This window comes from Salvia splendens, chromosome 1 (genome assembly GCF_004379255.2).
Source record: "Salvia splendens isolate huo1 chromosome 1, SspV2, whole genome shotgun sequence".
In the NCBI taxonomy this organism is placed as follows: Eukaryota; Viridiplantae; Streptophyta; class Magnoliopsida; order Lamiales; family Lamiaceae; genus Salvia; species Salvia splendens.
Window position 1 is genome coordinate 9,291,018 of NC_056032.1, and position 23,483 is coordinate 9,314,500.

A 23,483-nucleotide genomic window follows, 5' to 3' on the forward strand; every position below is an offset into this window, starting at 1 on the left:
ATTCGAAACAGAAAATGTTGAAACGACAAGAAGCTCGATTTCCCCTTTCCATTAGATAGGTGTGAAAACAAAATGTCAACCAAAAAGGGGACACTTTTTTATATGATACACAGTATCGAATAAAAATAAGAATTCCACAAGCACAAACACCCTCTATTACACATAGAGAAAACATATCATACCTCACCAATCATGGAGTAAAAAAAACCCAATAATACATCTACATGGACCAAAAACTTAAAGCTAACGAGACTCAGCAGCTATAGCACGGCTCAACTTGCATTCCAGAGCAGGTCGTTCTGGAGCCCCGATTTGCCTGCATCACAGCCAAGTGCAGTCCTGACTTCTCCAGTCATCGTGTGTAGTCCGCGGAATAGATTCCAGAAGCACGGTGGGATCATGCTATGTACAAGCCACTGGAAATCCCAGGTGTTAGCATCAGCTTAGAAGAAGAGTTAGAAAACATTCTGCAAGTGGAACCTAAATCCAAGCGAGAGAACCTCGGTCATTAGCAACTTGAGGGCGGCCTCTGGTTGGTGTCGGTGGTCTGTTAGCATTCAGCTCCTGATTCCAAAGGGAGAGATGATCAAACTTGATGCATATGCTTTCAAAGACATGTTGCCGATTAAGAATGTATGCATAATTATTAAAGTAGTGCACCTGCATCCACGTGTCTTCTATCTGGCGTTCGGGAGAAGTTTCAGGAGATGAAATTGCGGGCGGCAAGGGATGAATTAGTTTGGGTACAACCACTAAATCTCTACCCAAAACCAAAATTGCACCGGCATTATTTGCAGTACCTACAGATATTTTAGAATTAATAAAATTATAACCCCAATAAGAACAAGCCAACAACTGCATAGAGCGTATAACACAGTCCATAATCTTTGTATTAAGTTAGAACATACCACAGTAGTTTGTTGCTGAAAAAAGTGTGATTAAGTGCCCCTGAGCAAATCTTTCAAATCCATCCATCACACACTCATGTGCTCGAACAATTAACTGGAGATCATTGTTATTGCAAAATTCCATAACACGGTCGGGCTGAAAAACAAAGAAACTTTTATTAACAATAGAATAACAGAGATCCTATGATGAACACTGTACCATTCTATACTAGACTCTAGACTTGAATAACAAAACATTATCAAGGAAAAAAATTGAATACATATAAAATTTGTACGAGATAATTACATACTGAAGAGTTAATATAAAAATTGATTCCGTGTGATCAATCAAAACATAACTTGAACTCATGGGAATCTCAAGCTAACGAAGTTGATAGCTCTTGTAACTGTTGTTTGAATTAAATTAGATAATAGAAGGCGGCCCTACTGCAGATCTTAAAACCATTTTAAACAGATATAGGTCTCTTCACAAGTAGAATACAAAGTCCCCACACATATATTGTGCATGCACAGAGAGAGCGAGAGAGAGATAAATAACTGTTGTGGCGATACGTACCCCAAAGGTTACCAACCCAGGACCTCTAGCATTTGGCCGCAGTCCTTCTACACTGTCATTTTCAGTAGGATCAGACCTACAAGGAAACATCCACATAAATGTAACAAATCAAGAAATTATAATAATCATTAAACATATGAGCAAATGCATGTACTAACCATAACAAGTCCATAAGAACTAAAGATCCCGCTTCCATTGCAATTGGGCGTTGAATACTCTCAATCTGTTCTATATGGTTTATCGATCTCCCAATACCACCATGCATACAAATGATCTTTTTCTCGATTAGAGCAGCAAGAGGAAGCCAGTTGAACAATCTGTTTATCCGATGCCATGTCCATATTCCATCTCTCTCACCCTGGTTCAGGAAACCATTAGAAGGCCTATGTGTTAATCCCATGTAAAGAAGACAGTATAAAGTGCTGTGATTTACCATACGCTCAATGCACTCGATCCTAAAGCCAAATAGTGCATTAATATCTGCAGCTTCATGATTACCACGAATTAAATGAATTTGATGGGGATGCTCAACCTATATATTTGTGAAGCCAGTTTGTCAATATGTACAAGATGAATTGTAAGTGAGAAGATAGAACCCAATTGAAAGTTGACAAATTGACTAGTACCTTCATTGCAAGAAGAAGGGTTATAGTTTCCAAGCTATGTTGGCCACGATCAACATAATCTCCCAAAAACAGATAATCAATATATCTGATAATAGACGTTACATAGTCAACAGCTTAGTATCAAATGGTACCAAAATTTGATAGATGGAAGATTTGCAAGTTCTGTGGTTTGTGGGTATGCTTCATGAATTCATGCATTCAGACAAAAAACAAATGTGCTGCAATACTATACACACATGTATACTTTAACTCAGAGGGAATGTGTTCATGCAGCAGAAGTTGTGCATTAGTGAAGAAGAGTGTTAATAGTAATATTGGGTACCAAATCGGCAAGGCATATTAACAGGATATGCAGGTACATGTTGCAAGATCTGAACAGTCAGGATACTGTAGCAGCATAATAAAATTTATACAGTATAAGAACATACGCTATGTCTCCAGCAGTCGAAGGTGATCCATACTCATCGAAAAGTCGCATTAGATCCCCAAATTGACCATGCAAATCACCAAAAATCTTAATAGGGGCCTTCAGCTGCAGTACACTAGGTTCACTTGCAAATATCCTTTCAGCGCTATCACAAAGATCCGCAATCTCATTGCAATCCAAGAAAAATTGTCTACGAACTGGAGGTTTCCAACCACGAGGTTTCAAAAGATGAGCAATCACCTGGTCAGGTGATCTTCAACTTTAAGACTTCTTTTATCATTTATCAATATAGAATATAGGATACAACTACCATGATCTTAAATGAGTTAAACCAGTAAAATGTCAGGCCAAGAAAATCTTAGGGGAACTATTAGGAATGTAAAAAATGTAAATCTCTAACATATTTTGTCAATCATTTGACAGTTCAAGAAATATGTTGTTCATTTTATTAACCAGATGGCATACCAGTGTATATTTTTAATATCTTATGGAAAATATACCTTCTTTGGTACACTGTTAATTGACATTTGGCGATCTAAAAGTTTTCTAGCTGCTGTTGCACTTTCTGGAGTTCCATAGCTGACACGCCGGCCTTCATTTTCAAACTGATCAATTGAAAGCTGTCTCACCATACCACCCAAAGCACCATCAGTCTCCGCAGCTACAACCACCTGGAAATTATCAATAGCATATACTTATAAACAGATTAAACAACCCTATACCCAAAAACCACTAAACATTGTCTAAAGTATACATTTCCTTATAGCGACACTTACTGCTCGATGATGAAGCCTAACTCCAGGTGGGACTGAATCATTTGACATAGAATCAGGCTTGATCAGAGAGGATATTTGCTTCCCACTGGGGGTAGCCTCAGCCCCACGATCTCTATCAGGCAACTCAACTTCTCCGTTAACTTGTCGAGCTTTGGCAGCTGCTAGTGCAGCAGTGATAGCCTCAGCTTCTGCTGCTGCAGCCTCAACTAAGTACTCAACACCTTTGCAAGATCTTCTGACCAGGAATACCATAGTTAGTCACTGAACTTGAAGTAACCCAGATAGGCAAAGTACAGAATGAGATCATCACAAAAAACAGTTCATATAATTACCGGGAAGCTTGGAGCATTGCATTTTCTGTGCTTATATCTGTATAAATATCACCATTTACAGGAGGGGCAACAGGATTTCCAACCACGACTGCACCATCGGCAGCAGCATCAGACAAAGGTTCCCCATTTCTGTACTCAGTGAATTCATATCTACCTTGAAACCTCCCATGCTGTACATTGGATGCTGCTGCAGCAGCAGCATGAGAAGCTGCACTAGTTGTCTCTGCAGCAGCAAGGTCTTCAGCAACAAGCAAGTCATCTAGCAGCACCCCTGTGGCAACAAATATTTCCAACTATTATCATAAACTGCATTCCCAACCATCACAAATTTTTATATATGAATGACATGCAGTTTGAAAGTTTATACAAGAATTTCTTCCTGAACACCTTCATGATCTAGGGGCCACTTACCTGGTAAAGCAAAGGAGGCAAATAAAAATCCCAATACTGTAATAAAGAAGCAGCTTAACATTTAAGTTTACAGCCTTGAGTTACATCATAGTACATGAAATCATCAAAGATTTCCTTTATTTACATCAAACACAAGCATAATATAACTTGACAGCATAGCAAATACTAATTAAAGTCGTGTATCATCCAATGTTATTAAAAAGCGGCCATGGCGCCGCCGTGGCGCCATTGCGTGGCGGGTTTCGGAAAAAACGCCATCGCCACGAGCTGCCACAAAACTTTTTTATGGCGACCGCCATTTGCCGCCATGAGTGAGGCGCCATGGCGGTGCCATGGCAGTTATGGCGTCACTTTTGGTTGGGCTGCCCCAAACCTCAGCCCAATTACCAAATAACACGGCCCAAATGATGTTTAACCCTTAACCCGGCCCAAATAATGAAATAAAATGCCAATTAAGTCAAAATCTAGGGTTTTTTTCATAGTATCTCTTTCCCTCTCAAACAAACCCAACCTGTTGCGCCCCAGTCCCACTGCCCTAGTCACGTCGCCGCCGCCCGCCGCCGACCGCCGCCCGCTGCTCGAGCATCAAAAGATGCATGATTTGGTTTACGTAAAATATAACCAAAAATTGAATGAGAGGTACGACAAAAGACATACACTCGATCCTATTTCACTCGATTACATTGATCACTGTAATGAGTGGTTGGTTGGAGAGTTGGATGGTGCTGATGGTGAAGGCAGTGATAGAGTTTTTGATGGAGATTCACTTGATTGGGATACTGTCTACGAGTCGTCGGGGATTGGAGAGCCTATCACATATACTAGGTCTAAGAAAAGAAAAGAAGCTTCTACATCATCAAGTTCTAGGAAAGCCTCAAGAACCACTACCACATCTAGAAAAGGGAAAGACCAATTAGGGAAAGGCAGATTGGCGACATTGGTTGAAGAAAGAGAGCTTGTGGATGAAGAATTGGAAGATGAAGAAGTTGGGGATGAAGAAGAAGGATCTACTTCGTTGGAGGACGATGATATCGATGAGGATGAGGATAACTATCTTGTGGAGGATGACTATGTTGGGGATGGTGATGATTGAGGATGGTTTTAATTTAGATTTGATATGTATTATGAATTTGTGATGATGACTTTATATTTTGATTGTTGAACTAAGACTTATTATGGTAGGCATATTATATAATTGCTTATGACTTTATGCTTTATTTATTGTTTTAATAGTTGATAACTTGATATATTACAATTTTTTTATTATTCTCTAATTTTTTGAATTTATATATACATATATTACTAATATTTTATTAATTTATTTATCGACCGCCATATCCCGCCATACTGATACGCCATATCCCTGTGGCGGTTTTTAGGCTCACCGCCGTAAGCCGCCATACGCCATCCATAACATTGGTATCATCTACTATTGACTAGATATAGAAGCCATTTCAGTTTTAACTTTAAATTCCAACTCGAAATATGTTAACTTCCTCAATAGAAAGGTTAACAAATTTTGATTCCTTACGGTAAAAAAACATTAAATAATATAACAATCGCAGTTAGCATAAATTTATAAAAAGTCAGGATGTCAAGCAAATAGTGTACAGCATTTCTTTGCGGAAGGTATCTTGTCTTACCACCACGCAAACCACCATAGATGAAGATCAAATCACCAACAGCAGAAGCAGCATGCCTACATCGCCTCGTCAATTCAACTGCTGCATCCCCACCAGCAGCATCAGCACTGAATTTTCCAGTCCTTGGACTAGTAACTACAGACTTTGTATCACACCAGACTCCAGCAGCAGTATCCAAAACTACACAGAAAAGTAAGTAAGAAAGGTATGCTTGACATATTAACTTCATCACCTTGTTTAGAATAACTCAAGTTTCTCTTTTCAAGCACCTCTTTCAATTTTCAATTTTGTTAATAGTCATTTATCATAAACCTCTGTCAGACCCACAAAAATAAAGTGACCCGTCAACAAATAAATATACAATCAACCACATATTTTCAATTTTAATCAACAACTCTAAAATCTCAAGAACATTTAAACGGTCAAAATTGATTAATACACTTCTGTAAAATCCAATACAACTTCCCAACCTGCAGTAGAAGTACTGAGAACTAAAAGCTTGGAGCTGAATAAAACCAAAAAAACCCCTCAATTATAAGTAGACGACGGACATATCAACAGCAAACTTAGTAGGTACCAGCAATGCTTGATGAGTCCTCTACCATCCGTCCACCGCCAAGGGCCCCACCAGATACATGAAGGCGTGCATTAACAAAAACCTAGTTACAAGATTACAGCTATAAGTTTTTCAACTGAGATGATGAAAGACAAGTGATATGAACATATAATGGCACAATAACTTTGTTTTATGTAACTGAAAGCAAAATCAAGTGATATGAACTAGGGCTGGCATTTTCGACACGACACGATAATCTGACACGAATCCGCACGAAATTATTGGGTTGGGGTCAAGTCTTATTGGATCCGTGTCCTTATCGGGTTAACCCATTAAGAACCCGATAATTTCGGGTTGGGTTGGGTTCGGGTCGGATGCGGGTCGGATACGAGTAACCCATTAAGAAATAATATTATTATTTTTATTATTATTTAAAAAAATATATATTACTTTAATTTTTTAATTTCTTATAAATTAGGTTTAAATAGTATAAAACGAATTTTAATTGTATAAATTAGGTTAAAAATTAAGGTTTAATCGTGTAATATTATGTTTTAATCGTGTAATATCATGTTCGGGTTGTTATCGTGTCGTGTCAACCCATATTATATCGTATCGATAACAGGTTCGTGTCGGGTGCTGGTCGTGTTCGGATTTGAAGGTAGCAGGTCGGGTTCGTGTTCGGATTTACCGTTTCCTTAACAGTTCGGGTTCAGGTTAGGCCTTATTGGGTTGGGTCATTATCAGGTTGACCCGATAACGACCCAATCCGCACGATTTGCCAGCCCTAATATGAACATATAATGTCACAATAAAGAACTTACAGCTGCATGTTGATATCTTGGTGATGGAGAAACTCCAGGAGCAATGGCCCACTCCCAGCGACCATCTCTATGTTTGGCAAGGCCATATGCACTAGAAAGTGGCTGCACAAGAGTAGAAATGTAAATGGACCACCAGTAAAATGAGGCATTCTCACTGCAAACAACCTTTGTTAAAATATTATTACAACAAACAATTCGATGATTCATTCAGGTAATTGACTTTGTCACGGCTACTGTATATATTATAATTAGTCATATGCTCGTTTTTAAACTATTATTATACTTGTTCATGCATCAGTGAGGAGATAATGGGAACTACTAGCCCTCCCCCAAGATTACTTTGTCACCATCGATATCGGCAGCTCTACCAAAACAGACTGGACATGATTACTGTAGTTCGCACCTTGTGCAGTATGTACTAGTCAAAGATAGCATGCAAGTACATCGTTTGAGTGGACAATGCAAATGATATTATGATCAAAGCTGCCACATAAAGAACAGAGCATGATGGAAAAAAATGAAGCAAACACTTCCATGGTTGCCATACTAACCACACTGCTTGCATCCCTCCCACCACAAAGCAGAAGAAGACCATCAGAGCGTGCACTTGCAGTAGCATACCTGGACAATCGAGATGCAAGACAAAATATTTTTGATAAGTCAGTTTAGATAGGAGTGAGTTCCACATGTGGCACACAGACTATAGTTCCAAACTTAGATGGCACCAAATATATCTTGAGCCAATTCAGAATGTACTTTTTCTGAGTGCATATAAGATCTAGTTCAACAAGCACAAAATAACCCAGGTAGTACGCCCTCAAATTTGCCACATGCAACGGATTCTCTAACTTGAGAGTTGAATAAAAAAAGAGGCATGAATGTCAGACACTTAAACCAAACAAATCACATAAGAGACGCGTATTAAAGATGTAGTTAGTATTCCAAGCATAATAACAAGCGCACAAATCTCACAGAATGATAAATCTGATAAAACTGAGTACAGATGAAATGAAATGTAATAGTAATTGAATATTTGGGGCGAGTCCCTGTCAAATAGACTCTATATAAACTAAAGCATAACCTTGCATAAATAAGAGTTAAACAAAGTCATTACATTCAGGTCCATGAACAGTTACAACTTCATAAATGGAACTGATTTACTGATCCAGAGGCAATAAAAACCAGGAGAGGAGGGATATTACCTAACATTTCTATTATGTGTGTGTATCTATTGGAGCTTATTTTCTCTCTGAATAGAAAATTAAAGGAGTCAGAAGAAGATATGCTTTTTACTTAGTACCAATGTTTGGCAAGCATACATGCAAGATAACATAAAACTCTATTTGGGAAAGTTTTCCAAATGATGTACTACATTAGGTAGTATGACGCTTGATTTAAATCTGCCAAAGTGGCCTTAAGAAACATTTGATGGAACACATAGGGGTGTTTGGTTTATTTCCAATTACAATCCCAATTTTAGTGTATTATGCAGTTTAAGAAGTAAATTGGTCTATGGGAGAACATGATTATTATGGCATGATATGTATGTTTGATAAACTTTCAACTTTTAATTTGTGGTATGAATATTTTTTTTGGTTAAAATATTTTTTGTGGTTAAAAGATGAGTTTAAGTAATATATAAGGGGTGTGTCCACTGTATATATGATTATGATAATAAAAAAAAAATTAAGCAAAAATCATTAGTGAGTAAATTAAGCATGCTTTCAGTCTTTGCATAGAATTGTGAATTGTGAATGGGAATGAAAACAAACATGCCCAAAATGTTAAAAAATGACCCAGAACAACAGACAACGATTAATACTTATGACAAGAACTTGAGCGCAAACTTGCATGTAAGTTAATTGAAAGTAAGCAGTGTGCCTTTAACAATAAAACATATAGCATGTCATAATTCATAGCAAAATCACTAGCTCCAATATTTCACCGACCAGTTGTCTAACTTGTAGTTTAAATAAAATATTGTGGGCTATAGGCCTTCAATGTAGTAGAAACAAGAAATACTAGGCCCCTGTTGGATACATCCTACTCAAATATCAATTCTAAATGAAAAGTACAACACTAGTTCTGAATTCTGATGATCACATGACTTCAATAAGCAAACGGTAAGAAAGATATTAGAATTTTTCTCTAACGGGACTGCTTTCTTACGTAAGCCAGTCAAATTAAATAAACTCAACTAATGACTTCAGTCAATGTTAAGCAAGATCAAACAGGACGTCATTAATTTAGATAGAAAATGTGAAGGACGAAGGGAAAGAACATGAATGGAACGAAAAGAAATTGAGAACTAAAGGGTCACAAGTAACAAACTCACATGCAAGGTGGCGGACCTTCACCCTCAGGTTCCAGTTTCCGCCATTCATAAGGCTTTGCAGCAGTGTCCAGAGCCCATACATCAGCTAAAGGACGTTTACCTAAGAAACACAGTTAAAATTATTTTCTTACAGAAATAACAAATTGGAGAAGGACGAAACCAAAATGCTAACCATCATTTCCGCCAATTGCCATAAGATATCTTTGACCAACCAAAGCCATGACATGGCCATAGCGAGGCCCTGGCCCAGGACCTTGAACCACAACCCTAAGCAAAAGGAAAGTTCAGGTGACACAGATGAAAATAATTTGCTAATAAAGAAGGAATGTGTGAATTAGTTTTAAATGCAGATATATGTGCATAACTTCAATTGTAGAAAATACTAACCTATGCCATCTCGGCCGTTGTTGAGTAAGGTCCAAAACATGAAGATCTTCTGCAGACAAACCTGCTGGACCAATCCCACCCTGCAAGGAGAACAATGATAATGTGAGAATGTATGCATAATTGAAGAAAATGAGGCAACTTTTAAAACAAAACATCTGTCTACACACCTGGATAACAACCATGGTACCTACAGTAGTTGCCACATGAGCTGCCCTAGGCGTGGGTGGTTCTCCAATTGGAGTAATTCTGTAAAGATTTGAAGTTATAGCCTTTAATGGAAAGTCCAAAGTAACAGGAAACATGCCCGAAACAATCAGAAATGAAGAGTAGAGAACATGATGATAATTTAATAACTAAACTTACCGAGACCATTTATTCGTCAAAACATCATAACAGTGTACATCAGCAGTGGCACCAGCCAACCCTACAACAAAAAAACCATGCTTCAGTATCATTGATAGATTTGAATTCAAGAATAACAGGAGAACCAATTTCAGGTACATTGATGCTAACTTTGTGTCTTCCCTGTTACAACAAAAACATGGATAATGTGCAACTACCTTACACAACCTACAGATCTCGAACCTCCACTGCTAGGTCTTGTCATAAAATCCGCGATAAACAAATCACAAATTCACATTTCTACTCCAACTTTCAACAGCACTCATCAAAAATTATATCAGCTATCGTGGAGGTCTTAGCGACATTCAAAATCAAGAAATCCATTTCCATCCATAAACAAACATGAGCAGTAATCAAACCAAGCACAAGATTAACGCAAATTACCATCTTTCAGCATATATAACAAAAAAATTAGACATGCCGATAAACCTTTGAAATGTGCAATCTGAAATCAACGAAAACATTACAAAATTAAATAGCACATACGAATTCCTGCACTTCCGGCTGACGAGGGAGTTCCTGATGCGCCAGAATTCCCTTCAAGTGCTGTGGCTCCTCCGAAAAGAATTAGTCTGGGGCCTATATAACCAGGAGTCCCCTCCTCCCCAACGGCAGGTACGGCTGTCAGTGTATGGCCACACCGCGGCCCAGGACCATCCTCCTTCTTCTCCATTATAGCGGTTACCACAGTATAAGTAGGCGCCCAGCGTGGGCCCGGCACCGCGGCGCCTCCGGCACCACCACTAATACTGCTATCATTAGCTTCATCGCTATTACTACTCTGCTGCTGCTGATGATGATGAGACGACGAGGAATCGGATTCGGTGTGGTCCCCACCATTAGCCGTGGCGGGCTGCTCCGATGGATCGTGATCGGGCTCTGTAGCCATAGCCGCATCCACGTCCATTTATAACTTAAAACCCTAAATTTCAAAGCTTTACACTAAGATCGGAGCTCCAATCCTCAACAATTCGCACTTTCAATCTTCATTCTGCCAGAAGAAAAAAGCAAGCCCTAGCTCCGACCCTTGAAAAATTTCGCCCAGAAAAAAAAAATCTATGTATACAGGAAGCGTGATGAGGAATTCAATTGGAGAGGAGTTAATCCAAACGCGCACACATCATAATATCTGGTCTGGAATAAAGAGATGAAGAAAAAGAGGAGAACAAATTGAGTGAAATTGGTATGGGTTTTGTAACAGTAGCGGTATAAATGATTGGGTGAAGTGCGTATAATGTGTGTACGGCCCTCCGACTAAACACTGCGACGGCGGAATAACGACATCTTCGGAATGCCCACCTTGGTAACTTCGAATAACGACCTTCACTCAACATAGTGTTTTCATATGTTGAACTAATTACTAGGATAGGTGTTCGGTTTTCAAGATAAAATAATACAAGATACAATCTAGGATTGAGTTGTGAGATTATTTTAGTCATAGGAGTGGTTAGCTATGACTAATTATCTCATGATTATCCATCTAGGATTGAATTAGAGAACTAAATCTTATGAACCAAACACACTATTAATTTAATCCTAAGATACAATCTTCCAAAAATGAATATTTTTAATTACACCATTATGATACTCTATTTACTATGCGAAAAGAGCAAACATAATACGTCACTTTGGCATGAAAAATGCTGCCAGGAAATTGAGTTTAAATAAAATAAAATAAAATAAAATAAGCGAAATTAAGTGTGACTTTATGTTTTAAATACGTATTTAGCCTACACGTTTTAAAAAGAAGGAAACAGGGTTCAAACACAAGAACCTAGAATTCATGTAGTCAAACATGGTTTTAAATCACTCTTGATCTTGCAAGCCATTTGTCCTTTGCTCGAGTCATTTTACCTAGCAAAAGAATAAAAATGGTCCCATAATTTAAAACCATTAAATAAACAAAAACAAATTTTTGAGTGCCCAGATGAAATATCCCTCCTACATACGCATGCATTCAATGCACGGGATACAAAAATGATATACTCCTTCCGTTTCATAGTAGTAGAGTTACTTCTTTTCATCATAACGATTAAATATATTAAGTAAAGAGAATAATAAAGTACTTAGGAAAGAGAGAAAAGTAGAAAAAATAAAATAAGAAAGAGAGAAAAGTAGGTGAGAGAAAAAGTGTTATCTTTTGCTAAAGAGGGAAATGACTCTATTAATATGGAATGCCCAAAAATCGAAAAATGACTCTACTACCGTAGAACGGAGGGAGTACTACTACAATGCAACTAGAACTAGTGTTTTATAAATCGGATTGGATTGAGGGTTGATCAGTTTCAGCCGTGAATTAGTGCATTGTCCAATGTGTGTTAGTTATTTTAGTGTAATTGGATTAACTTGATTGATCAATATTATCATAATGAGACATCATATAAGTTTGGAAGTGTGGAGTGCACGCTTGTTTGAATTCATTATGATTAGACGGGGGTTCGGGGGGCAGCGCCCCCGAGTTGTGGGGTCCAAGGGGCAGAGCCCCTGGCTCTGGTCGAGCTGTGTAGAAAATTCATCCGAAAATATAATTTCTGATAGTCGAAGGACTGATTTGCAATTTTGAAACTCCTTAATAACTGTTAAAATCAGTTAAGAAATGGAAGAGACACAATGCTTCGTGAAGAGACGCGATATTTCGTTTCAGGCCTGTTCTTATTGATCTTTTTCGGTTCAAAGTGTTATAGCATAATCAACATACAAAACTTCTAAAATCTGAATTGTATCCGATCAAATATTGGTAGAACCACCAAATTGATTTGATCTGAAAGTGTTGTTCACGCCTTTCAGTATATCCAGTTGTTCATGTTTCAATAAATCTCCATAACAATGTGTAGTTCGGTTTAATTGACTTGAGTTGCATGAATCTTCAAATTTGAAATGATAGTACGAAAGAGAAATACAAATTCTTTGGGTTATAATTTTCAATTTGATGTTACGTTTAATTAAAATATTTTGCTAAAAACTTGTGTTCTTTACTATAACTTTTTGTTTTTTACCATTCATTAAATTTCAATATATTGTATTGTATATATATGCTATAGTTTTCAGTTCTACCAATGATCAAATCGATCCGAAAAGTGAATTATGCACTGATAAAGTAACTATGAAGTGGAATTTTTAGAATATTGTTTGCAACTTTGTTCTTTGTGTGTTGTTGGTCAAAGATACATTTTGATTCCGCTGCTGAAATTTGATTTTTCTAGCTATATGTAGAATATTCTAATACTTTGACTATCTACATAGTACTACTCCTACTATTCACAAAAATCAAAATAGTTCTTCCAACCAAGTCAATACAAATAATTTATAGGAAACTACGAAAGTCCTGTGATTTCATCTATCGACATGTAACGGAATTCCGAATCATACGGTACATTTATAAGACCCTACTCTAAAAATGAGTGAGTTTTGATGTAGAAATCTTCTCCAACCATACATCAAACTCAAATTTATTTTTGGTGTTTTTCGTGAAACAACACCAAATATGGTATTACTGCAAAAATTTTATAAGATAAAAACTCAAAAATGCTGTAAATTTTAAATTTTGTGTAAATGGTTGGGATAAAACTACTTTTTGGTGTAACGTATACTCAAAAATAGGTTTGAGTTTGGTGTAAATGGCTGAAGATAGTCTAACTATATACCACCAAATTACAAACTCTTTCTAAAAACTTCCTACATCTGCTATTAATAATTTAATAATCTTAATAATAGTAGACATAAAGTTTAATACAAATTTGATAAAAATATGAATGAAAAAGATTAAAAGAAGAAGAAGAAATTTTTAAAGTTTTATTAATGGAGGAGTCAAGTTTCATTAGAAAGAGAAACTCATTAAGAATAAAAGAGAAACTCATTTGGAGCTAAGCTCACTGATACCATCAGGATTAGATCTTCCTCAATCTAGGACGATTGGAGCTAAATCTTCCATCACGATTCTCTCTCTACTTCAGCACTCATGTTAGGACGCTTTTCCCTAATTTCATAAGACTAGATCTTCCTCAATATTTCATGCTCTAATTTTCTGTAGAACAATCCAATTTTTTCCCCAATCGACCTAGAGATCATGACACTACATATACAGAGAAGACATTAATATATACAACAAGATTTTTATTTCCCACAAATAAGTAAATCCTATAAATCAATACTTCGGAATACATCATCAATAAACATGTTTTCAACCATATGTCTGTCTCTACATGATCTCATTTTGTCCTAAGAAACCAGAGGCCCTCTGGAAAAGTGAGTTAATACATCCCACACAAAACAAAGTCGTAATTTAGTAAAGAATAATGAGGTAGAAGACGGACCCTTTTAAGCAATCACAGGGCTCTTTTGGACAACCCTGACTACTGCCATCCCATCCCCGTCGTTGTCTTTTACCCTCCACGTCCTGTCCTTTGTTCTTTGGGGCTACTTATGCTGTTTATGAGGTTTACTTGCCCTTTTCTTAACAGCAGTCTTGGCAGAGGCTAATCCATTGTCAATGTCGAAAGAATTCAGATCGCTCAGCACGTGCTCCAGACCGATGGCAGGTTCGTCTGTGGCAATTGGAGGGTCTTCATCATCAGATATGTCTGATTCATGTGGAGAGCTGCATTCGTCTGCACCAACTTCATCATTTGAAAAGTCTGGTGGCATTTCATAGTGCGGAAGCTTCCCATCAATGTAATCCTTCAATATTTGACGTGTAGCTTTGGTCTCATCTGGTAGTCCACTCGAGGCTACGTACCCACGAGAGGCACAATATGATCTCAAAAGCTCTGCTGCCAAAGGGGGCCGTGATTGTGGTTCGTACGGCTTGGGTTTTGGCAATTTGATTTTGTAGACACTCTCAATAACGGATCTTGGCACTCGATCTGCAACCACCTGCACAGCCGCGCGGTGCTCTGTCAAGCGATCAATAGGCAAGACCCCAGATGCAATCATCTCATATCTTGAACTAGTGAAGGATGGAAACACCAGTCCAGGGCAATCACATAGAGTAAATTTCTCGGATATTATCAATGTCTGGAAATGTTTGGTCTTCCCAGGAGTAGAAGTTACACCAGTCCTCTTCTCTCCCACCAAAGCATTGATTGTGGAACTCTTTCCTACATTGGGATATCCAACAAATCCCACAACTACATTTCGATGTGGTGTGAGCCCAGAAACACTTTTATCATCACAATGCACATCTGACAAGTTCGTGTCAATCGACTTCGATTGGCTTTTCAATGAGACAATCTTTTCAGCTTCAGCTTGCAGCCGGGCAAGTAGCTCATCTCTGCCATATACTCTTGTTCCAGCATCAGCTAAGTCTTGCTGAGTACCAATAGACAGACTGAACTCCTTCCCCTCTAAAGCAGCAGTGGCAGCTTTAGCTGACCAAAAAAGAAAGAGAATGCCATGTTCATGAAAGTAATTAGCCCATTGTTCCCTGCACAAAATTCATGTAACAATTCTTCAAAGGACTAAAGAGTGGACAATTCAGGAAATCAACAGAAGCACTGTAACAATACCAACCTAACAGAGCACGGCAGAAGATCTGCCTTGTTCACAAGGAGCACAGTCTTTGTGTGTTCATCAATTTCTCGTGCATATGCCTATAGTTTGGTAACATCCATGACAGGTTAGAACAATTAGTCAAAATATTGGCAAGTAAAATGCTTAACTTGGTAGTGAGATTTTATAAATATCGGAAGATAATAAGAGGTGCATCTGTTTGAAACTGTTCTTGATTAGCAGCCAGTGTTGTTAGGGTCGCGGGTCGGTCCGGGGCGCTGAGGCTGGACCCCGGGTCGCGGGGCGATGGGGCGCTGGGGCGAGGGACCCACGAATCGGGGCGCAAAATTATTTATTATTTATATATTAGTAATAATAATGATTAAATATAATTCACTAATATATAAATAATTATACTTACATAATAGGAAGAAAAAAAATTAAATTTCAAAGTTTATATTGGCTAAAAAATAATTATTAAAGGAATTACAGTCTATTTAGTTGTTTTGATAATTAAAATGAATTTTATAATTAATATAAAATTCATTTTGAGGAAAGTCGAAAAGTTGGCAGTAATAATAAATTAATATTATAGAAAATTGAAAAAGTAAAAGCTGAACGATTGTTGGTAAAAAGAGGCGGTGGTGTGTGCCTAGGTTTTATCAAATGAAGTTTCATTGTATTAAAATATTAATAAAAAGAAAGGATCAGCTTCCTCTCTCTTCCTCTCTCTTTACACAGAAATTTCGTCGCTCCACCGTCGCTCCACCGTCGCCTCAGCCGCCCCAACCGCCCCGGCTCGCCCCAGCCCGCCCCAGTCGCGCCCCAGCCCGCCCCATGAATATCGTTCGGCCCAGGGTGGCTGGGGCGACTACAGCCGCGCCCTGACCGCCCCACGCCCCAAGCGCGCCCCAAGCGCGATTTTCACAACACTGTTAGCAGCTAAAGCCATCACTATTCAATTCAACACTTTTTTTTTTAATGTGGATGACTTCCAATAGAAATTACATAAGGTATAGAATTGAAGAGAAGAAACCAAACATTTAATTTTATCTAACTTCCAGACTTCCAGTAATACCTCTAGATCAGGGCAACGGTAGAAGAGTGGGTCCCTTGCATCAACAACCATCACTATCTTCAAGAACAAACAATTGAAGAAGGGGTCAGCACACAGCAGGAATTATCAGCATGGTACGATTCAAAAGGTGAACATTCACAAAAGCAAGAGATATAAACAGTTACTTTTCTGATTCTCCCTTTTGCCTATATATTTAGACATCTTCATTAGGTTACACATATAGGCATTTATCACCTTAAAATCCATAGACATAAGAAAAACATCTGTGGGGTATTAGAAAATCATAGTATATTAATAACTATTGACACATTCTCTTTTGAGTTCAATGCTTTATGCCTATTGATTAAGAACACAATTGTTCCCAGTTAACATTGTCGTTGCTTCTTTTTTTACAAAGAATTGTGAAGAAATCTTCTCTTTTTCAAAGAATCGTGAAGAAAGAAATACTTGAAATCGGTAATAAGTGATTAGAATAAAGTCCTCAGTTTCTATCACAAATCACAATAATCTTCAAAATATCATGCAGCTCCTCACATCCTGAAGCACTTAGCAGAATATCTAAGTTGATATAAATGGCATATTAAGGAAACATAACGCTTTAAAAAGTTCAGAAAAGAGCAGCTTTTTGGAATCTACTATCTCACCAGGTCACTGCGTTCAAGCACTCTCCAAAGCTGTCTCCAAATATCCAGATTTTTCTCAAATGGAGTAAGAACTAGATTTTCATTCTCCTCGAGCCTGCCATGAAAAGAGTACGACTTTTAGAAAATAAAATAAAATAAATAACATATTAATTTCACAAACCCTGCAGGCTGAGAAGCCATGCACATTTGAAGACTAAGATTCTGCCAGAGAAAGTTGCCTAAATTATGTAGAAGTGGGGCATGCCGAAGTGTGATAATTTTTTTCAGAAAAAGTCTAATTTGATGATTGTGAGATTGAGCTAGAGAGTCAAGAGGCTTAGAGCCATGAAGTATCAACCACCCCAGTAAATGTCTACATGTAATAAGTGGGGCATGCCGCATATGTATGATTAACTTCGGCAAAAAACAGCTAAATCAACTAACAAACATTCAAACACATAGAAATAAATTAACATAACCTACATAAGATCGTGTCAGAATTCAGAAGCATAAGATGGTTATAATATGATCAAACACATATGAAGGATTCAAAAAGAAACAGCAAACACAATAAAATATTAACACCTTATTGACAGAATGGATTGTGAATACACTACACAAAGTCCTATTTGTGCTATTATCTCACAACTGCTGACCTTGCAAGATTGCGGCGCCACTCTAGAAATGCTCGTTTTTCATTATCGTCAAGCTCTTCAACGGACATTTTAGAATTCCATGGCGGCCTGTATAAGACCTTTTTGCATTAAACCCTGTACAAACATAGGACAACAAAACAAAGTTTAGATAGCAGAGCAAATCATACCTTCGAGGAATACGGAGGCTGCTGGCATGCAAAGCTTCCTCCTTCTTCTGTTGTTCTCTCCTTTCTTCCGGCGTCATATCAATTGTGCTGCAAGCGGAATCCCTGAAAGAATACATAAAATACCCACAAGCCTAATTAAAAAACACGAACATATAAGAGAAGAGGGAAACAAAAGAAAATTTCAGAGACAATGACCAAACAATAATAATTTTGCCACAACTAGTGACTCGAATAAGTTATATGCATGAAAATTAGCGCATCCAACTAATGCAGGAATAAGCAAAGGCGCATATAATTGTCAAGTCGGGAGCTTGTTGAAGCTGTTAAGGGGGTTATATTTCAGTAAATGAAGTATCCTTCCATCAATCATAGCCGCTGTCGAGGAAGCGTATATATAGAGGCTCTTATCCTCAATCAGTGGCTGATATATCCTTCGAGAGCTGAGAGATATTATGTATTGTATCCATCGAGTGAAAGAGGGTTTTATACACGAGTGGGAGAGGAAATTGTTTGCGGCGTTCTCGGTTGAGTTTCTGGGGTAAGGGTAGAACATCTCAAGCTACATTCTTGAGCTAAATTGTCTTGTGTTCTTGCGTGAGTTTCATTTGCCGCATTAAATTACAACAATGCAACTACTAATCAACCGTTAAGTTCTTCTCACAATTACAGAGATAAAAAAAAACGTGATCATGTCCTCTCCATAGGTAACAATTCAAACAAGCACGAACAACCTAGAGTAGCTCCTCGACAGAATTAAATCGCATGTAAACAGCGAAACCAAAACCCCTCGAAATACTTGGGAAGTAGAGGAAAGAATAAAGGAAACCAACAAAAATTAAATGGAAATCTCACAAATTGATGGGAAATTGGGCGGGATTGAGAGAGGAGTAGAGGCGATGGGCGTCGTCGGCCTGCTCAATGACGGCTTCGATGTCGCTGACCTCCGTGACGGACTCGAGAACCTTCTTGTGCTGGCTACGGTACAACTTGCCTTTCTCCTTGGTCTGCTGTATCATCTGATTGTGGTGCTTCACAAGAGCGCGTCCGAGGACGCTTTTGTCTCCCTTGGGCATGTTAACTGAAACTGAATATGCGGAGAAGAAGGGCGGTGGGGGGTAGAAATAGGGTGCAGTCAGCGAGCTTTGGCGGTGGCGGCAGGGTGAAAGGAGGGGGCTTTCTGCCTTTCTCAAATGAAAATCGTCACCGCTGACGCCACCACTAAAATCCCGACTTTGCCTATGTTTGGTTAGCACTTTTTTGACCTTGGTCCAATATCTCCTGAATTTTGACATTTTTTCTTTTTCTTTTTTTTTCGTAAACTTTTAAAATACTCGATAGTGTCAACTTCTCATGACATATTTTTTAATCTTGGATCAAAAATTTTAGCCAATTATCATCTGACATCTTTGATTTTTATCAAATCATCGAACAAATAAAAAATGTAGATCATTAACTTATTAGAGTATTCAGATACGTCATTTATTAGAGTATTCAGATACGTCATTCCATTGTATAGAGATAGGCCTTGTGGATAAATTCCATTGCATGGAGATAATCTTAGTGGATAAAATGCTGATGTGAAAATAGGAAAATAGATAGGCTCTTGAAATGGGCTTATTCATTGTGAGTGTTCTTATGTGTGTGAAGAAGTAACATTAAGATTGATGATTGAAGTTTTTAAACTGATGCTTAGTTTCCAAAATTTAAGGAGGTTGTACTGGATGTTAATTGGATAGAGAACTAGTGAAAATTCCTTGGCAAATGGTAGCCACTAAGTTGATCAAGCAGGAAGTTTATAGGATATATTGGAGGCCAAAATATGAGGGTATAACAGTGATATGGCTTGTTGGTATGCTTTACTCATTTTGGATATATTAAGAGCATCATTAACGGTAGGGGCCGGGCCGCAAAACGCGAGTCCCAGCCCTTCCTAAGCGTTGGAGGGGAGGATGTTCCGGCCTAGGCCGGTCCCGGGGCCGCAGTTGCGGCCCGGTGACGGTCCCGCGGTCCGGCCTGGCCGGCATTAATCGGGCACGGGCTGCAAAACGCGAGTCCCGGCCCGGCGTTGCATGCCCTCCGGGCCGGGCCGCAAGTCCCCAAAATTTTATTTATTTATTTACTTTTCGATTTTGTGTCTATAAATACGGAGCTATTGTGCACCATTCTTACGTACATTATCCATTTCAATCCTCTTTTACTCTCTTTCTTTCGGCGTCAATGGATTGGTTTAACAGCGATGAACGTCAGATGGACGAGTTCGTCAACGCGAACAATTGGTATATGCCGGCATCACCACCATCGCAGCCGACGCCTAGTCCGGGAGTCGGTAGCAACATCGACGTAACATTGCCAGTCAGCACCGATGAGTTCGAGATCAGTGAGATGGAGCTCGCTCAAGGGCGGGGCAAGGGCAAGGGCAAGGTCGGCACGGATGAGGGGCCGAAGAAGTACAGTCCGCAAGAGACAATGTGGCTTGCCAGGAACTACGTCGACGTCGCCGAGGATCCTATCATCAGCAACCAGCAGTCCGGCAAGGTGTTCTAGGAGCGGATTACTGAGAAGTATAACGTTGGGCGTCCTAAAGGGTCGTTCGAACGTAGCTACGTGAAGCTGCGCAAGCACTGGGGTCGGGTCCAGGCGGATATGAGCAAGTGGAATGGAAAGTGGGCCAACGTAGTCCGGATGTGGCCGAGTGGGCACAGCGAGGCGGACCTCGTCGAGAAGGTGAAGGAGGCGTTCTTCGCTGATGGGAAAAAGCACTTCAAGTACTTCGACGTTTGGAAGCTCGTCGAGAAGAGCCCAAAGTACACCAGTGGTGCCGAACCGACGACAACCGAGGCAGCGAAGAGAACCAAAGTTTCCGCCTCCGGAAACTACTCTTCGAGCTAAGGAGGTCCGGCGATCGACCTCAACGTGACGGACGACGACGTCTTCGTCTCATCTCCTAGCGTTCAAAGCCGCCCGATAGGAACAAAGACGGCAAAGAGGAAAGCAAAGTGGAAGGCAACTGCGAGCAACTCCGCTATGGCGCCACCGCCGCCCAATCAGTCTCTGAATAAGATCTCCGACTCTATGTAGGAGATGAGTATTACCTGGCGGATGAGCCAGCTGACGGAGTTGACATCAAGGGATACCTCGACCATGTCTGAGTTCGACCTCGAATTGCACCGTGAGATGATCGCCTACCTTCGCGCACAAATGAAGAAGTAGTAGTTGTGGCCCGAGTTTCTAGGACTTGTATTTTTAATTTGCCTTGTCTAGGATTTGTAATGTTAATTTCTACTGAACAATGAATTTTCCCGGTTTCAATTGTTCAACGTATTGCATTTACGAGTCAAATATGTTGAAGTTGTGAATAGTGTCATTTATTAGTTGCGGCCCGGGTTGGGGCCTACAGGGTTAGAGCAGTTGTGGCCTGGGCCGCAACTGTAGGGGAATGATGACGTGGAGGGGACTTGGGGCCTGAAATGGGGAAGGGGTTAATGATGCCCTAAGAGGGCAAGACAGTTTTGGTGGAAATGTAAAAGAGTGAATTACATAAATGATACCTGATTTTTCACTTTCGCACATAAATGATACCCAATCTTTATTTTATATCGTTTTTGGTACCTATAAATCACATTTTTGGTACCTGATGCAATTTTCACCCCAAAATACCCTCTAAACAAATTCATTTTTCCATTTGTGTCATAAATGATATTTTGGGCATTGGCAAAACTAGACCAAAAGTGATATTATAATATCTTCTATCATTCTCCTCACTCTTTATACTATTATTATTAATCAATACTAATATTATTATTTTGATGTTATAAATTAATAATTAATTTATTTTTAATATCATTTAAATATACTTAATCATAATAATAGTTATAATTATATTTAATTATTATAATAATATTATTGTTATAATAGTAAAAACTAGTAGTAATTAATAAATAATTATTTTTTTATTAAATTAATAACTAATCAATATAGTCTTAATCATAATTTAAAATTGTGAATTGTATTCATAATGATAAAGAGTTGAATATTTTTAGTTAGGTGTTTAACCCTAAAATAAGTATAAATAATTTAATTAAAAATATTCAATTGATTTAATTACTTTAAATAATTAATCTAATTAGGTATTTTGTTATTGATTTATATTATGAATGCAATTAGATGTATGTATAAACACTAAAAAGAAAGAAGAAAAAGAAGAGAAAAGAAAAAAAGAGGAAACATAAACTAAGGAGAAAAAAGAAATAAGAAAGGAAGATAAAATACTAAAAAGAAAGAAGAAAATGAAGAAAGAAGAATAAACTAAAGAAGAAAAAAAGAAATAAGAAAGGAAGAAAAAAAAATCACATATTTGGTTCTATTTAATCGAAATTTCCAAAAATATCTTCCATAACAAAAAAATCACATGTTTGGTATTCAGGGTTATTTTTTTCATGGGGTACAAAAAATGATATAAAATAAAGATCAAGTACCATTTATGTGCGAAAGTAAAATATCATATACCATTTATGTAGTTCACTCAATGTCATGTATCATTTATGTGCGAAAGTAAAAGATTATGTACGTAAATTGGTTGATTAGGTATGGAATGTTCATATTGTTTGTGTCTGTTTATAAATCTTTATGAAAATCCTACTCTACTTACCCTCAAGATATTGTAAAGTACATTTCAGTTGAATTACTGGCCAAGGTTATATGGAATTGACTAATCATTTCAAATCTGGGATGGATGAAAAATAACTATGGATGTAACATCCCAAATTTTTGTGACTCTTCTTATATGTTATTCGAATTTTGGATTCTTGGAATTATGAAACTTTCGTTTCTATGTGATTAAGTGTTTTGCGTGAAATAAATTTTCGTGGTTAATGTGGGATGATGAGCTTGATGTTTTATATTTTCCAATGTGGGGAAATAATTAATAGGATCATGCATTTATATTCTTCGAGCCAATTCATTGGAATTTTCGGCCCTTCCTAATTATTGAAATAGTATTTCATTTCTTGGATTTAATTAATTGTCTTGGGATACTTATCCAAATTAAATCAAAACCAAATGACCCCTAAATGGTACTACATGGAATTCGAACTCCATTTTTATTTTCCTTGGGAGTTTTCGAAAATCTCCTATAGGAGAGAGAATTATTTTCATTTGATTTAATTGGTGCTTCATTGACTCTCTTCCTTTGAATTTAATCCAATTAAATCATGTTATAATTTATTTCTTCACCTAAAATAAATAGAGAGTTGGGACATTCCTTGGTTAGCAATTTTCGGTCCCTCCACT

The 23,483-nt window shown here is 38.0% G+C and overlaps 2 protein-coding genes across 7 annotated transcripts; both read right to left on the reverse strand.

The window, feature by feature from the left end:
- Nucleotides 1-17: 17 nt before the first annotated feature.
- LOC121741195 (serine/threonine-protein phosphatase BSL3-like) lies at nucleotides 18-11,490 on the reverse strand. Of its 6 annotated transcripts, XM_042133932.1 has the most exons (22): nucleotides 10,670-11,489; nucleotides 10,145-10,205; nucleotides 9,949-10,027; nucleotides 9,782-9,861; nucleotides 9,567-9,661; nucleotides 9,395-9,494; nucleotides 7,611-7,680; nucleotides 7,060-7,161; nucleotides 6,257-6,338; nucleotides 5,680-5,859; nucleotides 3,626-3,896; nucleotides 3,294-3,528; nucleotides 3,018-3,188; nucleotides 2,519-2,757; nucleotides 2,091-2,175; nucleotides 1,898-1,996; nucleotides 1,623-1,822; nucleotides 1,465-1,540; nucleotides 909-1,044; nucleotides 661-800; nucleotides 501-564; nucleotides 18-416 (listed from the first exon to the last, which is right to left on the reverse strand). In XM_042133932.1, exons 1-22 carry the CDS (start codon nucleotides 11,088-11,090, stop codon nucleotides 403-405), a joined length of 3,000 nt encoding a protein of 999 aa, XP_041989866.1. In that variant the 5' UTR covers nucleotides 11,091-11,489; the 3' UTR covers nucleotides 18-402. The 6 variants fall into 6 exon arrangements, with proteins under 6 accessions (XP_041989866.1, XP_041989851.1, XP_041989845.1 ...); XM_042133917.1 differs by having other exon boundaries at nucleotides 18-564; nucleotides 1,623-1,996; nucleotides 3,294-3,525; ... (1 more) ...; nucleotides 3,780-3,896; nucleotides 10,670-11,490; XM_042133911.1 differs by having other exon boundaries at nucleotides 18-564; nucleotides 1,623-1,996; nucleotides 3,626-3,713; nucleotides 3,780-3,896; nucleotides 10,670-11,490.
- Nucleotides 11,491-14,281: 2,791 nt separating this feature from the next.
- On the reverse strand, nucleotides 14,282-19,422 carry LOC121741241 (GTPase LSG1-1-like). The gene is made up of 7 exons (XM_042133956.1): nucleotides 19,047-19,422; nucleotides 18,195-18,296; nucleotides 18,028-18,114; nucleotides 17,393-17,486; nucleotides 16,749-16,805; nucleotides 15,692-15,771; nucleotides 14,282-15,605 (listed from the first exon to the last, which is right to left on the reverse strand). Exons 1-7 carry the CDS (start codon nucleotides 19,265-19,267, stop codon nucleotides 14,600-14,602), a joined length of 1,647 nt encoding a protein of 548 aa, XP_041989890.1. The 5' UTR covers nucleotides 19,268-19,422; the 3' UTR covers nucleotides 14,282-14,599.
- Nucleotides 19,423-23,483: the final 4,061 nt, after the last annotated feature.